Source organism: Atractosteus spatula, chromosome 3 (genome assembly GCF_055471065.1).
Source record: "Atractosteus spatula isolate fAtrSpa1 chromosome 3, fAtrSpa1.hap1, whole genome shotgun sequence".
In the NCBI taxonomy this organism is placed as follows: Eukaryota; Metazoa; Chordata; class Actinopteri; order Semionotiformes; family Lepisosteidae; genus Atractosteus; species Atractosteus spatula.
In genome coordinates, this window is record NC_142708.1 from 10123813 (window position 1) to 10151638 (window position 27826).

The 27826-nt window shown below is 40.3% G+C and overlaps 1 protein-coding gene across 1 annotated transcript; it reads right to left on the bottom strand.

Annotated features, from left to right (window-relative positions):
- Positions 1-1718: 1718 nt before the first annotated feature.
- On the bottom strand, positions 1719-17379 carry nars1 (asparaginyl-tRNA synthetase 1). The gene is made up of 15 exons (XM_088911112.1): positions 17197-17379; positions 14597-14679; positions 13619-13684; positions 13180-13272; positions 12681-12770; positions 12253-12331; positions 10962-11032; positions 10178-10264; positions 9430-9651; positions 8293-8492; positions 6083-6218; positions 4101-4214; positions 3738-3869; positions 3215-3346; positions 1719-2046 (listed from the first exon to the last, which is right to left on the bottom strand). The coding sequence occupies exons 1-15, from the start codon at positions 17237-17239 to the stop codon at positions 1915-1917; spliced, it is 1680 nt and encodes a 559-aa protein (XP_088767238.1). The 5' UTR covers positions 17240-17379; the 3' UTR covers positions 1719-1914.
- Positions 17380-27826: the final 10447 nt, after the last annotated feature.

The window sequence follows — 27826 nt, forward strand, 5'->3', positions numbered from 1 at the left end:
ATTACATCAATACGAAGGCAAGGGCAATATTTTATACACAAAGGGATGATTTCCGATAATTTCCGTTCCTTAAATGCTTGACTGTGTCCTCTACACTTGCGGCTATAGATTAACCCAAAGGTAAAACACACAAAGTTACAGTCTACCTCAACCTCATACCAACAATTTGACCTTCAACCTGTCTCCTCTCCATTGGAGCCATTGGGCAGGCCAAACTGTGCTTCAGGTCAAGTAATGACTGAAGGAAACCATACACAAAGAAAATGAGGAATGTTGCTGAGTTAGCATTTACACTCCATTTTTCTTATAGTTCATAGTAATACAGACATCCAGGGCAGAGCGGTGGCTCTGTGGCTAAGAATCTGCACCTGTGGCTGGAAGGTTGCCGGTTCAAATCCCGTGGTCGGCAGAGGAATCTTACTCTTGGGCCCCGGAGCAAAGCCCTTAATCCCAGCTACTCCCAGGGCGCTGTACCCTATGCTCTGAGCCCAAGCTTCTCTCATTGTCTGTGTGTCTCAGAGAGCAAGCTGGGGTATGCAAAAAGACAAATTCCTAATGCAAGAAATTGTATATGGCCAATAAAGTGATCTTATCTTATCCAAACAAAATTACCCATTTCCAGGCCTCTATATACTGGAAACTGTATAGATTAAAGTTGTGCTTCCCTTGTTACTGATGTTAACATTTTAATACCATCTATTTTCAAGAATGTGGAAAATAGTGCTTCAATGAACTTTCCTAAAAAGTGACCCCACTTTCAAAATTCCACAAAATAAATCTAATCTATCAAATGGAATGCATTAATGTAAAACAAGGTCTTGGTGGTCTTAAGGTAACATAGCAACTTGCAGTGTGAATGTCAGCTTAACAAGTGCCCTAGTTTTTATAAACCCTGTGATTAAGCTTCACATTCTTGCACAGATCATAGTGCACGCCAGCCACCTCACACAATATTGCCATGAAACAGCCTTTATTGGCCTGACAAAGGATTTATAGAAATCCCCTTGAAATAAAATTAATGAGAACCATGAAGCATCACGAGAAATCACAGAAACGTTTAAAATGGTAGCAGCAAGAGCAAAACACAATGTTAAGAGAAAAAAAATATGCACCAAACATCTTCATTCCCAGTAAAATCACTAGAGTAGGCAGTGATGCATACACACTACGCAGGTAATTGGGTGCCGATTGTTAATATTTCAGATTATGCGTTTCAGAAATCGTTTACTGGTATGTTCCGATACTAAAATATATTTTTTTTTCTGGTGTAAGTAACGTTTGTGAAAAATGCTGCAATATAGGAAAAACAAATCCCAAATTTGAATGAAACATGAAATAATAAAACAGTTTGATTATAATCAGTCACATGAACAAGTATCTCTAAACATCTCTTTGCAGAAGACAGCACAGTAACGTGGCAATTAGTGTGACTACCTCATAGCTCTTGGGTTTGACTGTGGAGTCCAAACGCACTCTCCACAACTATGTGGGATTTTTCGCTGAAGGGATGGATTTTGTGACAACTATAGTGTCACAGTTGTGTAAAGGGGTATGAATCATCAGGACCCTGGTTTTTATTTTTGTTAACTCGCATCCCTCTTTAACATTCTTCCATTTACAGAATTTACAGTAAACGTAACCTAATAAATGACTAATCATAACATTAAACAGTCCTTGTATACACAAATCACACACTTCAAAAACCCACAGAGGCCACGTGAGACAGAAGACATTTATTGGCAATGATGCTGTGCTGGACAAGTAAGATTGGAATCAGAATGGAAAGCGTATATTATCATGGTCTTTGGGTTACTATTATCGCTTCATACGTTGTAAGTGCATTATCCACAGTAATTTTATGTAGCTCAAGTGGGAGATGCTGTCCTGGGCAAGGCGGCAGCATAAGGAAAACGCTCAGGGCCTACAGCGCTGGATGAAGCGAGGGTACAGACACACGTCTCGAATGTGGTGTCTGTTCAGTAGCCAGGTCAGGAACCTCTCCAGGCCCAGACCATAACCTCCATGAGGGCAAGTCCCATACTTCCTCTGTGAGAGAGAGAGAGAAAAATGGGAGAAATGCTTTTAGACCATCAATTTGATCATCACTGTTCAAAGCTGCCAGCTCACATGTTTTCAGAACCTACTGAATTGAGGCGAAGGGATGTGAGGACTGTAACTATATCACCCTGCAGCTCACAGCTGGCAACCCACTGAGGTGTGAGCCTGGCCAGTACCTGGATGGGAGACCTCCTGGGAAAGCGAAGGTTGCTGCTGGAAGAGGTGTTAGTGGGGCCAGCAGGGGGCGCTCACCCTGCAGTCTGTCTGGGTCTGTGCCCCAGTAGAGTGATGGGGACACTATACTGTAAAAAGGGGGCTGTCCTTCAGATGAAACAAACACGAGGTCCTGACAATCCTTGGTCATTAAATATCCCAGGGCGTTACTTGAAAAGAGCAGGGGTGTTACCCCGGTGTCCTGGCCAAATTTCCCTCTGGCCTTTCCCAATAATGGTGCCCCATCTATGAATTGGTTTCATCACTCTGTCCTCCTCCCCACTGATAGCTGATGTATGGTGAGTGTACTGGTGCACTTTGGCTGCTGTCGCATCATCCAGATGGGGCTGCACATTGGTGGTGGTGGAGGGGATCCCCATTACCTGTAAAGCGCTTTGAGTGGAGTGTCTGGAAAAGTGCTACATAAGTGTAAGGAATTATTATTACCACCACTACTATACCTTCTCAATTCTGCTATAAAAATGCCTGATGTCTAAGAAGCTGAGCTAGTGAAGACCTTCTTCTGAACACAGGTGGAGGTATACGATGCAAATGTCAAGCTTGACCATGGGTCATCTCAGCAGCTATGCAGGATGCCCCAGCGGCATTGCACAACTAGACCAGTGCTGCCCGAGGTAGGGTTTGGATTAGCTGATTAATGACACTTTCCAGATGGCTGAAAATTCACAGGAACATCAGTGAGGGACACGCCATCCTCAAAATTTAGTGAAATATTTGCTATTGGATATCGTTTGGTAAGCCCATACAATGAAATGATGGTTGTAGAAAGGAGTAAGAGTCTAAAAATAGAAATGCAAAGGAACGGACTATTCTTATAAAAAGTACCATTACAACTGTAATTGTAGAGTATGATTGTTACAATACCGTGGAGGACAATTGCTCTCTACAGCATCGTACCAGTAGTGTTAGTTGTGGTACGTACCTGATCCGTATACCAGTAGTAAGGGGTGGAATCAATGCCTTCTCTCTTGTATCCTTCAAGGAGTTCTTCTGTGTCCCAGATACGCATTGATCCCCCAACAATCTCCCCAACATTGGGCATCAGTACGTCCACCTACCCAAAGGACACAGAAACGTCACTGAACTCCACATTACTTAAAGAGCAAACAACAATTCTCATTAATCCGGGGAGCACAGCATTAAACTGACTGCATTTTCTTCTCACTTATGTGCCCGGCAGTCAGGGATCTATCAAGTGGCGAAGTTTAATTCGTCCACCCAGCCTTCTCTCTGAAGTGTCAATGCAAACGCACGCCGAAGTGAAGGAATGTTGCCAACATGAAGAAAGCCGTGGGTCTGAAATTCTAAACCGAAAGACGCTGAAGAATTTCAAATTGCTACACTTCTCCAGAACACGAAACGCTTCTATGAACGGGCCGAAGACCAGGTGTGCCCATGATTTTTATTCAATCCGTGTCCAGGGAAAGGCACGAGGAGGAGCTGACCGATTCGGTGAGGCGGCGGTCCTCGGGACAGCGCTGCATGTAGAAGGCCTTGATCTCCGCTGGGAATCGGCACAGCAGGATGGTCTCGTTAATAGTATCAGTCATCAGCCTCTCTGGGGCTTCAGGGATATCCTAGGATACAAAGACATGAGGGGTTTTTTTTTAGGCTTTCGCGTTAAATCACTGGCAGGACAATAATTAGAAAACGAATTAGGCACTGAAATAGTTTTCATTACAACATTTCTTTCCTGGCAAAAGTTTGATGCATAAAGGCATTCTCTTCTGGAGCAGCTGTGGAAACAAAAAGTAGGAAGACAGTTTTTCTTGTGTCAAAGCTACATCTAGTTAAAAAAAAACTCGGACCTCTCCAAATTCATAGTACGTGCCATCCTCTTTCTTGACATCGTGCTCTTTGAGCCATGTGATGGCTTCAGTGTAGTCCATTCTCTTGAAAGGTCTTTTAGGGGGCTTGAAGTCCTGTAAGAAACAGAAACCGGACATCAGTTCTCTAAATAAAGCTTTAACTAATGCACTTGACTTTCTAACCCCCCCTGCACACACAAACTACAATTTGCACTTTTTATAAGGAATCGACAAGTTACACTAACATATGCAGTTACTAATACAGGCAGTTTTCCTTGTAGCAAAGTACCTTGGTGAGGGAAGAATGAATCATAAGTATTGAAAGAAAGAGCTTACACAGCAGTGCTCAGAAACTCTAAATACACTGCATCTTCCACATTCAATTTACCACTCAATGCTGTTAAAGGGGAACTCCTGTGCAGCTCTATGACATTGTAAACAAGCAGGCTTGTGAAAACATCTCCTTTAATCCAACGGAAATGTTGCTTTCTACATTGAGATGGTTTTGCCGACAAACACTGCTTACGTTAACACTGCGTTGGATTACGTTGGAACATTTCTGCAGTGAAATGTACGAGCAAATAAGTACAGGTTGTGCAGCAGACATCACATTACATCAGTCATTACAGTGACTAGCAAGCAAGAAGGGGGAACTCTTGCTCTCGTCTATAGCAAGACCAGGAGTTTGCGACAACAGTGACTTGTAGTACTTTCACAAAGTTCACAATTTTGCGCTTAATTCGAAATTTGTAATCTTTTTCTAGAACGGCAATAAATTTGTTACCGAGATCTAATAACCGGTCTGAGAAAACCGGGACAGCAGTTCCCCTTTAAAAACTAAAAGGCAGCTCAAACAATAAGCGTTGTGTGTGTGCTTCTAATACATTTTTAAAAATCTGAGCCATGTTATTAGCCAGATATGACTGGGATTATCCATGACTGGCGCACAAGTGGTCAAATACCACCATGGTTGGCTGAGCATGAGCCCGTCATGCACAAGCGACCCCCCAGTCCTGCTGTGCACCTCTGGGGTTCCAGGGCTGTCAATTAGAGCAGCATCACCTTTCCAGTCAATACTAAGCGGCCACTGTGGGATTTTCAGCTTGAGAACCAGCAGAAGGCTCTCACAAGCGCCCATTTCGAAGCAAAACCTGCACAGTCCTCTTACCCTCTCTCACAGGTACAGTAGGCAGAGATAAATACATCTCGGAATTAATTTGCCATTTCCAACTGAGGTGGGTGAGAAAAAGAAATACCTGCCAAAGTCCAGTTTAAAGGAAAAGTTCAACTCCTCAGATGTAGCAAGTACGCTCTGTAGCGTGAGCTATTAAGACCGAGAGGAAGAAAAAAAAACAAACATGCCGATGCATTACGGAACATGAAAGTGTACTCCAAGGATTAGGATTTGTGCATGGAGGGAATGCAAGACGTCTCTTGCAAAACCTCTTTCTTCTGAAATAAAAAGGGTTCAGACGCAGAAAGAAAAAACAAGACTACAGAATGGACCCTTTTGCGGCTGCGAATAAAAGATCTTGTAATCCAAAAACAGAGCCTACAAAGTAGAGGAGGACATTCGGCCCCATCTACCTTGGGCCAGTCTGGTTGCCGGAAGCTAAATGATCGGAGGATCTTGTCTGGTCATCTCCTGGAAGCTGAATCCGCTTCGACAACATGCCTGACAACTAGCCTCAAGCAGAGCTGTGTAAAAACGTGCCTCCTGTACGTTATCCCAGTGGCACTTTCCCATCGACTCCAATAATGCCTTCTGGGCTTTATCAGATGTATCATTCACCTCCATTCCACCCTCTTTTACTTTAAGGGCAGGTTCAATACTCATCTGCAGGCTATTGCCTCTTGGAGTTCAGCATCATGGCTTCAATTATTGCCTATAGTTGTTCTGACTTTCAGGAGCACCTATGTTTTTCAACAAAAGAAGGTCTAGGGGAGAGAGGTAAAACTTAAATCCCTCTAGAAGAACTTACTGGGTTGATGTCATAGAGGAGAGCGCCAGCAGGAGACTTCAAGACTCGATCGACCACATCGCACACCAGGTCCTCCAGACGGTTCAGCAGGTCCTCATAAGATATAAAGGGGCACTCCGCTTCGATATGAGTGTACCTGCGGAGGGGGGGGGAAGATAATATCACCCCGTTTCCTATACTGCAGCTCTACAATTTCAAAATAAACATGGAAATCAGTTGTCTATTAAAACAGAAAACCCATGCTCAGTAACACTGCAGTAGCTCTCCCTTGTAGCTCTTCAATGTCAAGGGAGGTGCCCCAAAATACCTCTGTATTTCTGTAAACAAGATCACATGGAAACAAACGGTTTTGGTAAGGTTTTTTAAGCAAGAGTTTTTGCTGCAAACTCCAGTAGGAACGTACAGCTAACAAGGCCTATGATTTGGAATGTAGACTTCGAACATCATTAGCACATTTTCCTGAACTTCTTTATATTTAGCGTATATTCAAGCAAATTTCATGCCATGTGTACTCCAGCAGCTATTTAGGCACAAACAGAAAAGATGAGTTACTGCACCAGAGCCACTTCAAACACACGGCGTCAAGGTAACGGCACAAACGGCTTCTGGTGCTGCTCAATAAAAACACCCATTACAGATTAAGATGATACATCTTGTTTTTTTAAAAAAAAGATTGTTAGAAGCCCGAAGATGTTACATACACCTCCTGTGGTCATCTGGCTGTGCATATTTCTGTAAATATATTTGTGGCAATTTGCTGTAAATTGTGAAGCATAACATCATGCACTGAGGCAGAGCAAAGGACTAAAGGAAAGTACGTTGGTATAATTATACCTGCTGTATGACAGGAGGTACAGGGCAGACTTAGGTTGAAAAACCTTTATGAAAACAGGGTTCCACAGAAGAATGTCAGAAGTATAAAATATCAGTTTTAGTTCCAACGTGACCAGGAGCCTGGAGCACATAAACTCCGTTTACAAAAGAACTTTTAGGGAAAAACGTTCGAAATTCTTTAACAAGCTTCTTGAACGCCAGGGCTCCATAAAAAACCTGAAGACAAAGTACATGCTGGTACACAAAAGGTTAACACTTAAATAAGAATATTCAGCACAATAACATCAGTGGTAACAAGGCTGGAACAGCTCTGCCTGATCTCCCCCAATAAAGAAGACTGCAGAATAAAGGCTTCAGCTATGAAGAGGTGGAAATTTCATTATGTAATACAAAAGACCCTTTATTGTATGTGAAACGGCACCTTTTTAGACCAGAGGATGAACTATTGCATTTTGAATTGATCTTCCTGAAAAGAATATTTCCCCGTTCAAAAAGGATAGGCAGAGAGCCCATAAAAGACCATCAGCAACTTACTACACAACAATGTTTGAAAACAATATCAGGGCAAAATTCAATGAGGTAGGAAAGCATAGAAGTGTGCTCTTTAGCATTCCAAACCCTTAACACTTCAAAAGGGAGAATTCAAAACTGGCACCTGAAGTTAAGGCTGACAAAGCAGCTTGCAGAGTAGCACCTCCATTCATCCCAACTTCAGTCTTTTGCTGCTCTTTAATTAAGTCTCTGCTTGTGTAAACAGGATTCCCTGAAGATGCATCCGTTCCTTATGAATTACCCTCATAATGTCTCAGTATCGCTTCAAAACGATCAACCCACAGACGCAGGTTTGGTTAGATATTAAGACACTTAAATGCCTTAAACTCAAAATTACTAAGTTGGGTTGTCTCACTTCTGAACCATAACTACAAGTTTTAAACACCTGTCTTTATCTCCTGAAATGAAAACCACCTTTGATTTTTTTCCCCCGGCATGAGAAATCACCTTTCTCTTGCCATCCAGGCATTTTGAAAGCCCCTTATTCCTGTTAGGTGTCCTCACAGTCGGAGGTGATACAGTTATACGAGGACTCTTTCATAAGTTAAGAATGGGAACCAGAAGTCAGCTGTAAGGAAGCAGTACTGTGCAATCCATCTGTGGCGAGGTATTCTCAATGGACAGACTCCACTCTGCAGTCCTGTGTGCAAAGCCTGTGCGGGAATAGAACAGCCCTGCTCTACATCTAACAGGGTGTGTGTCCGTGTGACGGAGATGATCCAGTATAATGTGCCTTTTAATCCAAGACAGGAAAAGGTCCCGGAAACTACAAGCTGGAAGCAGCCGCTTTCTTGCGCAAGAAGACAAAAGGGGTTTGATCTTACTCGGAGAGGTGCCGGCGCGTCCTGGACTGCTCGGCGCGGTAGGACTGAGCGATGCAGAACGTGTCCCCCAGAGCTGGAATGCAGGTCTCCAGGTAGAGCTGAGACGACTGGGTCAGATAGGCCTCCTCTCCAAAGTAGTTAAAACTGAACAAGGTGGAGCCTCCCTCCACCTGCGTCTGCACCAGGGTGGGGGGGGTGATCTATGGGAACACAAGGGAGTGAAAGGGGAACTGCAATGCTACTTTTATAATTAGAGAGATCTGGCATTGATGAGTGCGTTACAAACCGCAACAAAGGTGAAATGAAAAAATTGACCAAATTTCCAGGTATGTGCTGCGCCATGTTCTGCGATTCAGAACGAGGTAACAAGACTTAGGTTTATTCCATGCTGAAAAGAGTCACACCTGACAAAGGCTCCACGGCTGAAACGTTGCGTTTTCGTTCTCTTTTCAGCATGGAATAAACCTATTACTTGTTTCTTTGCAGCCTGCGCATGCTGACACAGCTACCCCCCTACCCACCTGAGGTAACAAGACTTCTGGTGACTTGTTGCGGCCTTATTATATTGTCAAGAAGCAGGCTTGTGAATTCATCTCTTTTAATCCAATAGAAATATTCCTTTTGATTTCAAGACAGTTTGGCCGACAAATACTACTTATTTTTTTAACTCTGCATGCCGATCACGTTGGAACATGTCCGGGCTCTTATTTGCTGCGCATCGCATTACATTAGTCATTATGGCGACTAGCGAGCAGGAAGGGCCATTTCACATCGCAATTCGTGGGAACTTCAATGCTAGCTTGCAACAGCAAACAGTACTTTCACAAACTTCACAATTCCCATGCTTAATTGGAAATTGGGACTGCAGTTGTTCCCCTTTAACATTTCTCATTGTGGTTTTATTTTTCCAAGGAGAAAACACACTGCGAGGTTTTGGTGGAGAAAGCAGATCAAGTCACCGTGGACATCCGCTGTGCAGTTTTTTCCCCAACACCTACGCGAACCAGCCCTTCCGACAGATTTGGTCAATTAAAACTGCGCCAACCGTTACAGAAAGGCCTTGTGTGTTGAAATTCTTCACAAACGCCACGCGAGACAGCTGCGCTCGTTTCAAACTCCGCTCCAGGCTCTACTCACCTCGTAGTATCCCCTGCTGAAGAAATGGTCTCGGAAACACTGCGTGACCACGGAGCGCACTTTCAGGATCTTGGACATGTTCTCTCCGCGGATCATCATATGGCGGTTGTTGAGCTGGACGTCTACATCCGACTCCTCGTTCAGCAGGTTATCAGCGCCCCCTGCTGGGGCCAAGCCTATCAGCTCCCAGTAATCACAATGCAGCTCGTGTCCTCCAGGAGCCTGCCCAACAAGAGCCACCACACCTAGCAAGGCCATCTCACCTCACAGTCCGAGTAGACAAGCTGGTATCCATGCTCCTACAACAGTTCTACAACCTTAGACTAGAAAATATTACATTTTAGAAACACTGTTGAACTCTCTTCACAATGCCAACTATGACACTGGGTCTGTTTCCTTTTTACTTATAACACCAAAATCAATTGCACATTCCTAATGCTTATTGCAAATTTAAGTGTATGATTTTAAAAAAAGGAGTTCTGAGGAGAAAAACGGGGCTTATTATTAACAAGCGCTGGTATTAAGAAGAACAAATATTTGCTACAAAAAGAAATCAATTAGACTCAGTAAGATATCTGACGATTCTGTGGTTTTTGCTGCATTGTAAATATTGTAACCTAAAAGAGCTCCAACAGACTTGGTACTACAGGTGTTACTCATTCACAGATTGTTATATTGTACATCTTTTAACACTTCACAGGCATTTTCTTAAACCCTTAAAAAAATTCTGCAAACATCAATGTTTTACCTGCTTTCCCTCTGGTACAGCCTTCAAAGTTCCATAGAGTGCAACAGTGCTTTCAGTGGACAGGACCAACGCATTGTAGGTTTGACACTAAAAACAAAACAAGTCTCACCACTATTCCCAATTTATACCAATAAAGACAACTTCAATAAAAAAAAATAGATCATGGCACTTGTTATCCTGTTCCGCTGACTTTTAGCAGGGTAATTCTACTTTAACACACTTGTAAATTGAGGGGGGGGGGGGGGGGGGGGGTGTCATAAATATGATACGAATCATCAAATAACAGTTTTATTGAAGGTGAGCCAAGACAGAACTCACACCTGTCCTAACAAGGTAACCCAACTCCAGAATAAAATTAGTCGACAACGTCTAACTTATCTAAGTCCAGATCTGAAACGTTTTTCCCCCCCCAAACACTTTCAACAGTTAACCTTGGGAAAATACATCTACATGCCAGGCTGTTTGAGAATGTTTTTAGCGATGTTGACATCGTCTCTAGTAGTGTTATAGTTCTTGTCAGGGCCCTATTATTTAAACCTGCTTCCTGATGAAGTATCAACCCTTAGTTCCTCACAAGGAAGACATAATCAAGGACAGAAGAATAAGAACATCCAGTTTGGTGTTTCACTACTAACAATCTTGTCTCATGAGGCTTTGCGTGATGACGAAGACTATTTAAAATAACAGTAACACTATTCTTTCTGGACTGAAGATCAAGGTTTAAAGAGTCACGCATTGCAGTATGTCAGACAACCTTACTGGGGGAGAGAACATAATACCGTACCAGCTGATCCGTCAGCACACACTGAAGAAAGCCTGTGCCATCCCTCACTACAATGAACATCAAGTTCTTCCCTAAAAAACAAAAACAAAAATAGAAAGTCATTCTAAGTCAAGGCTGTTTGCCAAAAGAAATACACTGCTTCCCAGCAGCACCAAAGCCACAGTTTTTAATATCTCTTTTAAAGGATGAGGAATGGGGGTGTGTTGTCAATCCACAGCACAGAGACCACAGAGCACTGAAACCTAGAAACAGACATTACTACCACAAGAATTTAGTACCCAGGGTCCAGGAGTACCCCTGGGTCTTCTGTCAAGACAAAATAACTTAATTCCTCAGGCCACTGGCCTCTATCTGTATCTCTCTACTAGAGAAGGTTTGAGTAGCTCATAGATCTCCATTGACTCCTCCAGACTTCCAAAATAACGATGGGATGCAGGCACAGCTACTATAAAATGGGCCAGATGGGTCACATAGTCTTCTCTCATTTGTAACTGTCCTTATGCTTCTATAGATAAGCAGGACAAATTGCTTCGTGTTTTTCCTATTTGAATTTCAGCAGGCTTGATATTCAACATGCTAGGAAAAGACGAACATGTGGTTGCAAGCTTTTGAAGAGGACAGAGGCAGTAATTATTGGTCTACAGATTCTGACAGCAACTCCATGTCTGCAAGCAGCGACTGACAGGCTGCTTATCAGTTGTTAAAAGAGAAACCTCCATGTCCACAGAATAAGCAGGTCAAAAACTGACGGCAAGTTATTTTTGTTTTACTTTTACATACATTTTATTTTTCTATCAGTGTTTTACTTGCCAGTGCATCAGCTACATTGAAGTGTATTAGTAAGCAGTATTTTACTTTAATTAATAAAACTCAAGTTCCCTATAACCTGGTGCCATCCACGTCTGTAAAAACAAGCTGCCCAGCAGAATGTGTTGCACTTCCAACAGACTATAGTCGTCCTGAGGAAAAGACATGTTTTGCATGTCTGCAGAACAGAGGGAACAATAATCTCTTTTGAAACCGCTTCGGTCCCTCACAAGCTTATAAAAAGGACAGTTGAAACCATTTTTTTAGGTTTTAATTCTATTAAAATTTCACACCGCACTCATGTAACCTCATGTTGCAACATATCTATACAAAACAGAGTTCTTTCACATAAAAGAGTACATTCACAACAGTTCTGCTGGCTCTGGCATTTAAGTGAATTCAATTCCCTAGCAACCACAAAAGAAAAAAGAAAAACCAGAAGAATATCGTCAATAATTATCTGAATCGGCACTTGGCTTTTTACCTTGGCGTCGCAGCCTGTGAGTCCATCCAAAGACTCGGACTCGTTGATCCCGATATTGTTCTAAATGAAGGATCTTTACCTGAAATCAAGAACAAATATCATTCTAGCCACAGAGGTAAAAAAAAAAAATCTTCATTTTAATAGATGTCTACCATTCCAGTCAAGTGTTAGTACAAGTGTGTTTGAACTAGTAACTTTTATAAAGTAGGAGGCAATTTCTTGACAGCCAAAACTTCTGTCTTCCCAGATGCATTGTTGCTACAGAACAGCTGGAAATGGGAGCAGACAATTGACAATTCTCTCTCATGCTGTCTCATCAGCTTAATCACACAAGAGAAAAAATAAGCTGTTCTATTATCATAAAGGCAGCCAAGATCATACCACAGGATGCCAATCCCCAAATTAGAGAAAAGCATTCCAGAACTCACTGTTTTCGGCTCGGGAAGGCTGGGATCGTTCTGGATTACGATTTTCTTGGCTTCCTCCAGGTTCTTCTCACGCCGGAGAGCATCCTCTGCCTGGACAAGTAAGACCACTTCGGGAGTCAGTACATCCATCCATTTTCGAACCACTTCATCAAATAAAGGGCTGCAGGGGAGCCAGAGCCTCTCTCGGCCAGCAACAAGCACAAGGCACGATATACCTCGGACAGGACGCCAGTCCCTCAAAGGGGGCGCACAGTCAGAAATACGGGCACCAGAGCCAATTTATCTACCAGTATGGCTTTGGACCACAGGAGGAAATATGAGCACCTGGAGGAAACTCTGTGAACACAGGGAGGACACACATACTCCACACGGAGAGCATGACCCAGGACCCCAGTGCTGTGAGATAGCAATGCTAACAACTGCACCACCATGTCACCCCGGCTAGTTTATCTAACACGACTATGCACCATGGCCAACAGGGAGTCTCCCCATCACTTACCTCTTTTTTATCTTTAGCGGTGTTCTTCATCTGTTCCTTCTGCCAGAGTTTGCGGACATTCTTCATCTGCGTCTTTGAAATGACAACCCAGCGCTGGTGAAGAGAAGAAAGAGAAGTGTAACACCAGGATAAATACAGGCGCTCAGTATTTTGCTGCAGGTGGGACAGGCTGCAATCAGCTTTCACTGGGAGAAACACAGGAAGACTACAGAGACTCCAGTCTCCCATACTGAGATCCAACGTGCTGCTCCATTGTGGAATTTCATCATTATTAGGTCTGAGAAATATTTTAATTGGTTTCAAGGCTCATACCCTATGATACAAATCCTACTTTTTGGATTTGATACAGCAGATGCAAATTTTACAGTTCTGAATTTGAGGGAGAGGATAACCACTGATTAAAGACAGGCGCTGCCTCATCAGTCCATGGGTACATTACCTCATCCTCCTTTTGAGAGTCCACATAGATGGTTGGAAAAGGTTCCTTCCCAAGAAACAATAAGGCCTAGAAAATGATGAGGGAGGAAGAAATACGTTTTTAGATCCTTTTATTTCATCATTAAATTCCACTTTTAATGCAGACGTTTGTAGGTTAGGAAATAAAAGGCACAGAACAATCACTGTTAAGAAACAGTTCCAGAGAGCCACAGTCTTGAAGGCGGAATTGAAAGCAAAACAGCTGTCAAAATCATTGAGTGAAATAAAGAATAATCAAACTTCATCAATGTCTCTCCAGCATGACAATGAGAAGCCTTTTCATTTTTGGCTAATGATAGATTTAAAACTTCTGAGAAGCTCTTATACTAGCACTGGGCATTCCTATACAATATTCAACCTTTTATTTGACTGTTGAGTGCACAAAAAGTTATAGACATATCTTCATTGTAACTATGGCTGTACATGCTGTGTTTGACAAATTTGTAGTGCTTTATGAATATCAACGTGAAGAAGGTAATCCTGTATATGATACAAATGGCTTATTTGTATTTTGCAAATAAGCAGAACTAAAAAACTCAAGACGACAAGTCAGGAAGCTTAAGGATTTCTTTAACTTTGTGTGAGCTATTGAGTTTTTATCATTCATCATCTCAGAATGAAAATAAATTGTTACTAATTTTGACTTCTGTACTGCTAAACCATCAATAGCTGTGGATTCAATTCATATTGGCAAAGATAAAGTCAGTATTCATAGTGCTAGCAAGCAACAGTGTACCACACTGACCTGCCCCATATATAATAATATCAGCAGATAGAAATTGGTAATGACTTGGCTTGCATTATACATCTATACTAAATACGTATCCTGTGGGCTGAATTATATACATTTTCATATTGTTTAGGCCAAATTTGATTGGAACGGAAACAGGCGGTTTTTCAGTCTTTCAACAAAGGTACCTCAAGAAGGTTCATCATTTACCTTTAACACCGTTTTAAAAGGCTTCTCTTGTGTTCCATCAGCATCAGAATCATTTCCTTCCTTTTCGGAGACATACAGTTCTCCTGTATCAGCAGAAAAGATGAAAATATTCTCAAGCATTCTGTTGCTCAATTGAATGACCAAGTTAACTGGAATCTAGTTTTGCAATTTTACACACAGCTGCACCGTTCTAGAATGGTTTCACACATATGCACAATTATTAAGTTCACCACATATTGTGGTAGCCTATTGTCATACACATGAAGTAAAATTATTTTCTGTGACCTCTTACATATTTGATAAAAATCTGCAATAATACATTGCTACTTAAGTATAAGCCAAAAGGTCCCATTACTTGGAAAACTTGCAAATCCATTACACAGGTTCTACAGCTCTGCATACATGAATCAAGCTCTTAACGTGTGAATTAAGTTGTGGCACATACCGATTCAACCTACTGATTTAATATCATCATCTTTACCACAGACCAACGTTTTGCTGAAAATGAGCCAGAGAGCCTAATATAAATAACATTAAGGACAAAATGAACTTTAGTCATCAAGAAAACATTTAGCTTAAGGTTCAGTGACCAAAGAACCAGCCTTAATTGAGCGGAGCCTACAGGAGGGAGGGTAAACGTGAAGGAGTTCAAAGATGTATGATGGAGCCGGATTATTTTGAGCCTTGAAAGTCAGTAACAAGATGTTATTTTGAATACTTGACTTTACAGGCAACCAATATAGAGATTTAAGTGCAGGAGTGATAAACTACCAGAGTGTGGTGTGCGTTAGAAGTCTTACTGAGAAGACTGTTAAGGAGCCCAAAGAGTAATAAGTTGCGGAAATCAAGCCTTGATATTACAAATGCATGACTCAGGCACTCAGGCACTCAGTTTTTTCCAACTGACATATGCTGCCCACCAGTAAAATCTCTGTTTAGTCACTAACTTCAGGGAATGTGATGTCAACCACAGCTTGATGTCACGCAGACAATAAGTGACAGAGTCATGAGATCAGTGGAGGAAGAGGTTAATATAAGATCACTTTATTGGCCACATACAATTTCTTGTATTAGGAATTTGTCTTTTCGCAGACCCCAACCTGCTCTCCATGGGACACACAGACAGGGAGAGAAGCTTTTGGAGTCAGAGCGCAGGGTCAGCCATTTATCGTCGCCCCTGGAGCAGTTGGGGTTAAGGGCCTTGCTCAGGGGCCCAACGGAGGAGGATTCCTCTGCCAGCCACGGGATACGAACCGGCAACCTTCCAGCCACAGGCGCAGGCAGATCCTTAGCCACAGAGCCACCGCACCGAGGTTTTAACATAAATCTGACTATCATCTACTTAACAATGAAACTGAAGACTATGTTTGCACATAAGCTGACCGAGAGGAAGAATATAAATAATAAAAATATAGAATATAAAGAACATAAATAATAAAAAGCAAAGGCCCCAGGACTGAGCCCTACCGCACACCATGATTGACAGGAGCCGTCTGCCGATCAGATACGAGTCAGGTATGAGTGGAACCAGCGATAGACAAGAATGTGTGCAGGAATTTGAGCGCCAGTGAAAGATTTACCGTCTCAAAAGCCACAGTAAAATCAAGGAGCAGAAGAATACTTAGACCTCCCCAAGTGAGACGCCATAAGTAAAACATTCACAGGAGCAGTCTCAGTGATATCACAGAGACAAGAACCGGACTAGAATGGTTCAAACAGATCATTAGCTCTCCCGTGAGCCTGTAACTGATGTGTAACCCCCATGTTTGCCCAGATTGCTGTCGGACTGGAGATTCAGCAATTCCTGGCTCAATTCTTATAACTGCATACACTAGGCCCGATGTTTGCTCTTTAGCTGTGTCTGAAAATGATACTGGTGACTGTAAAATCAGAAGTATGCCTTTTATCCAGACACCGCCAGGATATTGTAACGCATACGGCCACCATTGCAGGTTGTTCGAGCCGGTTTACCAGCGCGGTACAATATATTTGCTGATGATTTCTTTATCCAACGGAGTACCGATACCCTAAATCTGTCCTATATATTTGCTTCACGTTGTATCTACGTAGCAGAAGAAACCTACTTATTGAATGTCAACAGACTGTATACAGATGGTAACATTAACTGTTCGTACTATACATATGGGCTACAGACGTCCAATCTCAAATACATTTTCTCCCTTTTGTGATATGAGGTTGAACACATTCTTCTTCATAATATCTACCTCTTGAATAGCTTTAAAATCCTCTCGGTTACTTAATACAAAATAGCAGTTGACAGTAGATCGCTGTACTTGATGATGAATGGCCACCGCCGAGCTTGCGCGTATCAGAAGGGCCTTCGATATCTCAAGGGAAGCGAGTGTGTTAGTACGGCTATCGGTGACTGGCAAAATGTTAACAAAACACAGAAATATCACAACATCTGAAAACCACGGGATCTACGGGGGGGGGAATCAAATACTTAAGAATTCCCCGCAACTGATTCAAAGGAAAGACTTTTCCACCCCCGCCTCAGAGCAGACTGCAGTCAGCGCAAGATGATGCAACATACAGAGTTGCTTACCTAATGTAGCTAATGTAAAAAAGTGACTTCTTACCGATTGCAAGTCCCTCAGCGTTTTCAGTGATTTCGTCGGCCATGTCCTCGTCACGGATGGTTTACACGTTACCTTTTATGTCATATATGTTTAAAACAGAAAACAGGACTGCCTTTCTTACGCCTACCCTACCGAGCGTACAGTATGTGCATGTGCCTCCACCGGACGTCTCGGTACAAACTAGCGTTTAATGCAATACGGTTCCGCCCTGCTGTTTTATTGGTGTGTTTTCATCGTCGCCCTGTTAGCGTCAAACTCTAAAAGCTGATTTGTCTATTAGACTTATATTTTGCTGTCGCTCCACCTTCAGTACGCTCATGGGCGGTTGAATTGCAAGATAACGTCAGATAGACACCCCAAAGTTATTACTAGGAAGTCTTTCTGATGGAATACTTTCGCTTTCGCTTGTTACCGGATACTGCTTTAATGTTAATATAGTACAACACATCTCTGCACATCACAACTCTAAACTGTTTTCCGTAGTACCGAAAATAAAGCTGGCTATTTGTAAACTGGTGGGGGTGCCGTAGTTAAAAAGAGAATGGAAACAACAATGCTTGAGCTGTTCTCAAAATCCGTCATATTCCACTAGTATTAAGAAAATTAAATTCAACATGTATGTATGTATTCGACAAAGTAAAAATCATAGTAGAAGAAAGACAGGGAACAGTCTTGCTCTGGGTATTCTAAGATATTGGGGGTGAGACGTTTCTCAATAGTTCCCCAGATCTGAGTCTTAACGGGCGTATTCATGCCCATGATGAGGCTCAAGCCACAAAAGTTAAACGGGTGCGCAGGTGTGACAGCCGGGGTATGTATAGTATGGCATCAGGTATGGTAGGTGCTTTTGATCCGGTGTAGAAGCTATGGCTTTAGTAACAGTTTTTAAAGAAACGTAAAATGCCAGGGTGTGGAAAAAACAAGTGTAATAAAAGTAGTTTAAATGTGTGACAGGAAAAAAAAAATCCTGCTCTTTGGTTTGTATTGGGAAGCAAAACTTCGTATATTAAATTGATATAATTGAAATAACCCGAAATATGAGAAAACCCGATGCATGTAAATAGATAATTCGGAATATACACACTAACTCACTCTACTCAGAATACTGAAGAGTTGCATCAGAAAATCACGCTGTGCTGTTATCAGACACGTTTTTGGAATTTCCCCTTCTGGGCACAGCAGTTTGAGGACCACTGCAAATAATCAAGTGGGTGTATCGTCTGAATCGAAACTTACTGTACATTACTTGCTTTTATTTTTTTTGTATCAGTTGCTGTTTGCCAATACATGTAAAATATTTTTATGCCACGTTTTACTGATTCATATTATACCCAGTGGCATTGGGAAGTAGTGTTTTAGATTTGTTGGTATTCTATTAATTATAAATACACACTGTGTATTTCATTCCCTCATATTCAAAGTTGATTTTTTAAAAATCTTGTTAAATAATACAGTTGCTGAGTATCCATGAAACCTTGCTTCCACTTCAAAGGTCAGTTTTCCCAGATAACAGAATTCTAGAAGTACTAAAGGAGATTATTCTGCTGTCTTCAGTCTGTAACCTGGTATAAAAAATGATGATCTGAATGGGAAAGAGAAGTGCAAAAAGCTTTGAGAAAATATGGCATTCACTTAATTTGATGTAGTAAGTCACATTATTAGTGAAAGCTGATTGGGGCTTTTACAGGTGACTTTACAGGACTTTTTTCAGATTTTAAATCTCAAATTATTTGTACGTCCACTAGATTTGGAATCAATGTATGTTTTCCACATCTCTGCTCTCGCACTACTAGAAGGAAAGGAGGAGAGTTCCTTCACTGGTGTAGCAGATGTGATGGATACGTTTTCCCCTGCATGTTTATGTAACTTGATAATTTTCCTACGGTAATCAAACTACACTTTACGTATAGCTGCTGGTTAATTAATGCTGTGTTCTTCTATTGTTGCTGAGTCGGTGTACAGGAGTCACTGATTTACTGGAAATGAGATATGTCATCTGGCTCCATTCATTAACCCATGCTACCCAACCCTATGAACAGAAGCAGGTAGCCCACGGCCTTAAATATAGCTAGCTTCCTTTTAGCGGTTGAGATTGTCAACAGTAGATGAAAAGTAAGCCAAAATGGATTTTTTTCCACGACATATTTTTCATTTGTCACTATCGCTGAACCCCTCATTGTATGTCAAATTGCATCTGCTTCATCAAAAGCTGTATAAAATGTTTATTTTTACGTATACTTATGACAGTATCAACCATCAGATACCAATTAATCATTCTGAAACCTTAGATGGCCTCTCAGGCTGTGTCCTTTCTTGGTTTAAAGCAAATCTAACAGATCCATGTACACTCGAGTGAATGAAACTTCATATTTATCACTAATTTCATGTAGATTCCTGCAAGGCTCTGTACATTGACCTGCACTATTTTCTTTATATACTGTATGTTGCAGTGCCTCAATACATAATGTACATGTATAGTTTGAGCAAGAACTGTTGTTTGATTCACATGTAAGAACGTGCTTACGGTAGTTTTTGTTCATCTTAGAAATATTTCCAAGATAAAGGCATTTTTTTTTCAAATGCAGTATACAGAAAAACTGATAAGTGCATTTTTACATACAGATTAGATATTTAATAAGCACTATTATCTGATTTACCTAACTGTACACAATACAGAGACTCAAGCTTGTTCAAAATGCTCCTGCAGTTCATTATAGCATACAGTATGTAGTATGTTAAAGTACTCTACAAAGGACTAAAAGGATTAGCTCCAGCATAATTAAGTACAATACTAATAACATACTGTACATGCCAAGCAGAGCACACTGGTCCAAAGATGGCAATTACGTAATAGTTCCAAAAATCTCCGAAATACCTATCAGTAGTAAATCTTTTAGTTACAGGGCTCCTAAATTGCTGACCAACCTCCCAAAACATGTAAGAAACTCCAAAACATTCTCAGTCTTTAAATGACGGCTCAAGATGTACAGTTTTAGTCACCTTAAACCACAATTTTGCATCTTGTTATTGTGACATTCTCTTTTATATTCACTGTTGGCAGGCATTTTAGCTCCTGCCACCAATCCTCCAGCTTTGCTAGTCTTAGCTCCAAGACTTTTTAATTCCGATTTTTTTTTTGGTAACAGAGTGCTTATCTCTTGTCCTTGATTGTGTACCTTATTGTGTATGTTACACTACAAGGTAACTTTGATTTGACCTTTCTGTATAACACTTGCTGCACATGCCATTAATAACTGCAATTCTTTAAAACATCCCTATTTTTTTTTTTCTTGGCTGATCAGGTCTTGCAAGTTTTATCCCCAGTGTAGCCTCACGCATTCTCTTTCTGCTTTTAAAACAATCTTATTTTTACAGGAGTGACATTGTGCCCAAAAACTCCAGGTGATTTGTTCCCTTTAGTGAACAAAGGTGTTTTCCAAACTATCCTCCTATGGAAAATCACTTCCATGACTCAAACAGATTAGTATGGAACAGTTGCTTCTTAATAGATGGCACATCAAAAACTGCTCATTTGGATCCATTCAGGTTTTCCCACTAGGTTATGTGGATCGAGTTGCATCTGTGAACAAACTGAGTTTGAACAATAGTTGGCTTAATTTCTAATTATTTTGTTTTGCCTAAGTACATAAATTTTAATTGAAAATATTCTTAAAATGCTGCAGTAGTATAAAAAGTGAGCATGACCCATTTTAGTTACCTATTATCAGTCTTTTCTTTTTTTGCTTTCACTAGTTTCGTCTTCTTCTGCTTTCAGTGTTTCTGTTTCTGGTCATCCTAAGAAGTCAAAGGGTCAGGACGGATTTTGGTTACTGAGCAAAATTGCTTAAAATGTAAAACTAAACCAACTAGGACAAACTCATGCTAAGTACTATGGCTCATGGAAACTGAGCAAAGCATTTCATAGCTGAGATTCAGAAATTTCACAAATCTCTTTTTAAATGGGAGAAAAACACTGTATATTAATGCATCCTTGGTAAGTTCTGTGACTTTTTGCAATTTGTGAGTAAGCCTGTTTAAGTCTTTTATTGCTAGTCTTTCCCTCCAATTTACCATATAGTTAATTAATATTTTATTACTACATAACTGTATAAGATTTCTCACATCATTCAGTTGGAAAATGCATATCTACTAAGTAAACTTATTCTTGGTATTGACAATGAATCTGAATATACTGTATCTAGCACTTTACTTTTTTACAGCAGTTACATAATGCATCTCCTCAAATTAAAAAATTCTAGTAACAAAAGTATAATAAAACAACCAAAACACAATATGATATTTTTTTAATATTTTAGTATGAATCTTTTATATTTACTGCTATGTGATCTTTAAAATGTTACATTGCGAAAAAAGTAACAATAATAAAATAAAAATACACTTTTCAAAAATAAATGGAATCGCATAGTACATTTCTTTGTAGCAGTTTATGGTATACTGTATTTTACTGTATGCTTTATAGGTCATAGAAACTCTTCAGCCTCAACACACATCATCATAGCTGCACTTGATCCAAACGCCATTTGTTTAAGGCTAGTTGAATCTTTTTTATCTAAGCCTGTTGCCATGTTATACGTGTCAAGCTCTGGTTCAACCTTTCTCTTCTTCAATTTATTAATCATCTGCATAGAAAAGAAACAAACGTAGACACAGAAAGATTCACATGAATGTTGTGTTTTGTATGAGCAGATGTCACTATGAATGATTGTGATATGAATATTAATGAGCCCAGACAGTTTCCCAACATTAGAAAGCATTACCTACTGAAGAGACATTCATTCTTATGCTGGGAAACAGATTGCATATCTGCAAATGTGTAGCTCTACTGTTGGTACGTGTGTAGAAAAGTTTTAAAATGCTATTTTTCAAAAAAAATTAAATGTGTATTGGAATGAAATGTTACACAAAAAACATTTATTTTAATTGTAATTATTCAAATGAATTAGATTGAGGAAGAAACAGTAGTCAAAGGCCATTCATTTGCTCAAGCTGACTTCTAAAATGAACTATATTGTTTGTGAAAAATACTTGGATTGAGAACTGTGGAAATCTTAACATCTACCAAGGATTTTACAAGAAACACAACGAAAACCTTCATTTTGGCAAAAAACAGAGGAGGCTGCAATACAAACTTATTGATGCAACACTTTTAACAGGTCAAGCCCTTATGGTGCCAAAGGGCACACTGCTAGGTTTAAATGTTTAGTCTAGCTCATTTGATTATGCCCATAGCACAGATAGTTAAACTACTGTTCACACTCCAGGATGTTCTATTACAGCTGGGTGCTATATTTCAGTAAAAACTATGGCGATCTCCGTTATTATGACCAAATAAAATACAATATTTGGATTTCAAAATAGTACTTACAGTTCTCCAAATGGGTAAATGCAATAATCCATACAAAAGCACAAAGCAATAGATGGCACATTCAAGATACATAGTACGTTCAAAAAGTTCAATGTAGTCCACAGATAATTGCTGAAGCTGCTGAAAACAGAAACTGTGTTTTCTATAAACAATTTAATTTACATTGTAAAATTGATATAATGTTATTGTAAGTAGTTTAACATAGAAAGAGAGATATACTGTACTATACAGGTTAATCAGATTAAATAGCAAAAAATGTAACAAACACAAAAACCATTGACATGACTCCACAGAAGCAAAATCTGGCAACTAAAAAGAATGACTTGAAGATAACCCACTGGTTATTACAGCATTATGAAAGCACTTTATAGTGGGAAATGACATTATGCTAAGGTTTTGAACAAGCTGGAATTATAAGTGTTCTCACTCACTATAAGAAATTAACACAACATCAGTGACAATTAAGTAATTACTGGAATCTGAGTTATTCATTTGATAAAAAATATATCCCTCTACTTCTTTTAAAAAGGTAAAAAGTCAAGAAAATTAATTTAAAAATAACCAGGCACAGTATGACTATTCACCTCTAGAATCTAGAATTATCTGTCAACCTATGCTTTAAAAAAGCTTACTCTAATTTAAAGTATAGTGCATGAATTAGCCATGAAAGGTGATTTATGGTAGGCTTCCATCCTGATGATTAAGGGAGCACCACTTTCAAGACAAAGTCACATTTTAAAAACAAAATGACGATGTATTTCAATGTATTCACAATCCTGTTTACCGAGAATAAGCAGGGTGAAATGCAGCAAAAGCTGAAGAATGTGAGAAAAGGCTAATGCAAACCAATGTACAGTACTAACCAGAAATAAGAATACAATAAGGTCTGTGGGACATGGGTAAGACCAAAGGGGAAAAATTAGTTTTCATATAAAGCACGTATACTAATGACTGAATATCTATTTATAGCTTAGCACCTTACAAACCTAGCTACAGGTTAATAAGCTTATCTAATTGCATATCTTACAATAATTAAGAAAATGATACCAAAACATTAGATGTGCAAAAACATAAAATAACATTTTTCAAATAGTTATACAGTAGTTGCTTAATATAATCACTTTAAAGTTTAAAAAATACAGCTGAAGACTTCTCAAAGACAATAGAATGGTTTCTATCTTTCCTAAACATGCCCATTTCATCACTGCTCAGAAACATTTATATTATAAACCTATGTGGTTAAAGACGCGTGTTCCCATGGGTTTCCTCTGGTTGCTCCAGTTTCTTACCACAATCCAAAAATATACTGGTAGGTTAATTGGCTTCTGGGAAAACTGGCCCTAGGTGCACGTGTATCTGTGTTTGTGTCTGTATGTTCCCTTTGATGGACTGGCAGCCCAACCAGGGTGTACCCTGCCTTGTGCTCATTACTTACTGGGATAGGCTCCAGCTCCCCCACGACCCTGAACTGGGAGAAACTGTTAGAAAATGTATGAATGGATGTTGTTAAAGAACAGATATGGGATGTTCCATGTGTTCTGCCTCTAAACCAGTTAGTTGAAACAAATAAGCAGATCATGTTGATTTTGTGCTCCATGTTCATACAATCTACTTCATCAAATTAAGCCGTGCAAAAGTAAGATACTTACACCATCTCGTCCAATTATTTGTCCTGTTTTGTTTTTGTCTGGACCAATAATTGAGGCTTTTGGCACAGAATGTGGATTCAGAAATTCAGAATGAGCATAATGCCTTCTTTGTTTGAAGTAAGTCTTTGCTGAAATATATAAATTAAAAAAATATAAAGAAACATGCAACTGAAATTCAGACCTGTGTTAGTGGATATCCTGATGGTGGATGTAGAATTACCTCCTCATTCCATATGTCCGTAAGTGTGATAGGTTACTGTAGTTATTTGGCATTCCCAATACGAATCATCTATTTAATTAATCTCACACATTACATTAGAAATATTTAATTAATAACAAAAATAACAGAACAAGTTTGTTTGCTTCCAGTTTCTTTAATTATAATCTTCCTGTTGTTATATAAGGGATCATCATACACTTAAGTTTATAAAATAACACTAACAAAATAATTACTTGTACACTATACAAGTTAGAAATTACTTCACCAATTCAAATTAGGTGGAAATGTAGGAAGGGCAGATTGTGCAATTTAGCCAAGGCACCAAGCTATTCCTGTAATGGACTGGCATCCCATCCAGGGAGTATCCTGCCTTGTGCCCAGTACTTCCCAGCATAGCTTCCAGGCCACCATGACCCCGAGCTGGATAAGTGGTTATTGAAAGTGATGATGTTACCAAGCTACTCTTCACGCCCTTCTGTTGTAAAGGGCCAAAGGCCCTTAAGAAAGAAGAAGCAAGAAACAGGCTGACATATCAATATCGTGGAAGCAAATATAAAACTGTTGAAATAAGAAAACAACTTACTTTTTTAACCACTGAAGGGGCATACACAGAACAGTTTAGTACAGTATTTTAATTACAGCATTGGTAAAATAATTGACATATACTTACCATTTTGGAATTTTGGAAATAAGATGGGTACTTTCTCTAGGGAACAGGACATAAAAAAACGTTTTTTGGTTTGCACTAAGTGGCACTTTTTTCATCTTCTACAATACTGAGAAAAATATGAAGGGCCTAACTAAAATACCAAACTTCTGAGCAACAATGACATAAAACATTAAATAATAAATTCCCTTTTCATCTTTTAAATCAGTTCAAAATTCACTGTTTCCACAACACTATTAATATTACAGATTTTACTGATGTTACAGAATGAAAGAATTGTGAAGGGACATAAGCCTGGCTAGATGCTTAAAACAGTTAAATCACAAATTTTAATAACACATATACAGTAGGACCTTGATGTCCGTGGTGGTTCTTTCCTTGAAAATCCCCCCAAAAAATACGGAATAAAGTGTTATGAACTATAAACTAACTAGACAGTGTGTCCAATTTATTTAATTTAGGTAGCACTGCTTCGCGTACAAAGTTGAATAATTCCCATGTGTACCCTTCAAAACCTGGATATTTAAGGCGGTGTACAGTATATGAACTCAGACTTGACCATGCAGTCTTGTGCGTCTTTTTCCCGTGTACATCTTTTCTAGGACTCTGGAAACGCAACAACATGCTTCATGCTTTGCTGATACAGGGTCTTTTATACACCGTGGAGATTACAAGCGATCTCTCCAGCTTCTGCAGGCCCCTGATGCTATCAGTGATGATAGGCTTGCCTGTCTCCGCACAAACGAGTAGAACTGGGGTCTCAAAAGGTTGGGCACGAATAAAAAGGGGGGAAAAAACCGCAAGGTTCTACTGTACATGAGGCAAAATTTAGATTTCATTGTTTAAATTGCAAGAGGCCTTTTAGCGGGTCCCATTTTAGCGAAGAAAACCTAACTACTCATTAAATAGCGAGAAGAGGAGTGTTGGCAATTTACCTGAAATGAGGGCATCGGCAGACAGTAAAACAAAGGTCATCAGAAACAAAATCACGAGATTCTTCTCAGAAAGGCACATTTTAAACATTTGCGTGTTTGTATGTTTTTAACAAAACCCGTCAGTACAGTTATACTTCTCCCTCCTTCGCCAAATGTGTCAGTTGAAAAATTGAAAATCGTTCTCGCGCGAGAACGATCCCTTCTCCGGAGAGTGAAACGATGCAAGTGTCAATAAAATCAATTTGTATGGCATTTTACTCGTATTTTACTTAGATTTGCTCAGAAACCGTGTTTCGGTTTGCTGTTTGCTTTTTGGGTGTTGATCTAACCACTTCTCATTCCAAAATGAAATTGAACTGAAAGACTAGGGGTATCAATTCCTAGCCAATGGCAACGTGAAAAACGCTTATTTTTTTACTCTCCGTATATGCTTTTACCTAACATTTTTCTGGAGGTTATTCAAATGTGTAAAATTTGTGTAAAGAATTGTTTAAATGATAAAAGGTAAGGTGAACGTACGACAATTATTATCTGGCGGACGCTTTTATTCAAATCAACCTACATTTGTACCTGTTTTTATACTGCCGGAGCCGTGTCAGTGAAGTGGCTTCTCCACTATTGAACACGTCCTCCACTCACAAAGGAGCCACCATTTCACGCTGCTACTTCAAATACTGACTTTCAGGAATGGTGTAAGTCAATATTACTTTGTGTCTGTTCAGGTGGGTAGCTGCGTCAGCTGCAAAGAAACAGGTAATAGGTTTATTCCATGCTGAAAAAAAGAAGAAAGAAAACACAACGTTTCGGCCGTGGAGCCTTCTTCAGGTGTGAGAGAGACAAGGCAGTAGGCAAAGGTAAAGTAGCGGGAGAACAAAGGCTGGGAGGGGGGAGGAGGAGTGAGAGGAGGGAGCAGGGGACAGAAAGAGAGGCCAATCAAGAGGTGTGAAGTCCGAATAGGTGTAGAGAGGTGTGAAATTAAACCTTCAATGAATAGAGAAAATTTGCTCGAGAATCACCCTGAGATTTTTAATGACCACCGAGAGTCAGGACCTCAGTTTTATGTCTCAACTGAAGGACAGCGCCTTTCTTACAGTATAGTGTACCCATCACTATACTGGGGCATCAGGACCCACACAGACTGCAGGATGAACGCTCCCTGCTGGCCCCACTAACACCTCTGCCAGCAGCAACCTTAGCTTTCCCAGGAGGTCTCCCATCCAGGTACTGGCCAGGCTCACACCTGCTGAGCTTCAGTGGGTTGCAGGGTAATATAGGTGCCGATAAACCTTTAGGGTTTAAAGTATTTTAAACATGTTTTTGCGGCAATGTTTTTTTCCCCCGCATGCTGCAGAATCTACCCATTGTTCTGGTTTACGAGAAGTATGGGATTGGAGAATTCCTGTGTCCTGTATGAAAACAGATACTAAAAGACTTAATATTTCAATTCCACAAGCCCAGTGGCTCCTTTTTGCCCAGTGCAGGCGGTGAAGAAAGACAGGCCAGAGCAGGTGCATCAGGCTCACACAGGTTGATTGCCATTTACATTTCCAGAGGGGCCTGCAGATCAGGGGCAGAGGAAAACAGCTGGAAAGGCAGAGAAAGACACACAGGCATCCACTGGACACACATGGGGAGAAAAAGGGGGAGGAAAGGTTTCCCCCCTGCTTGTATGGGGGAGGACATGGAACAAGTATGGCTAGGAAAGGAGAAAAGGGGAGAGGTCACAGGAAAGTCCAATAACAGTGTGGTACAGGATGTCGCAGCATCGCCCTT

What these genes read in the sequence shown, in the direction of transcription:
- nars1 (XM_088911112.1), bottom strand. Translation starts at nt 17,239, where the DNA reads ATGGCCGACGAAATCACTGAAAACGCTGAGGGACTTGCAATCG. An exon ending in TCACAGGCTGCGACGCCAAG is followed by an intron (nt 11,033 to 12,252) that starts GTAAAAAGCCAA and finishes TTTGTTTTTTAG; the next exon opens with GGAAGAACTTGATGTTCATT. An exon ending in TCCTCTATGACATCAACCCA is followed by an intron (nt 4,215 to 6,082) that starts GTAAGTTCTTCT and finishes TGTTTCTTACAG; the next exon opens with GACTTCAAGCCCCCTAAAAG.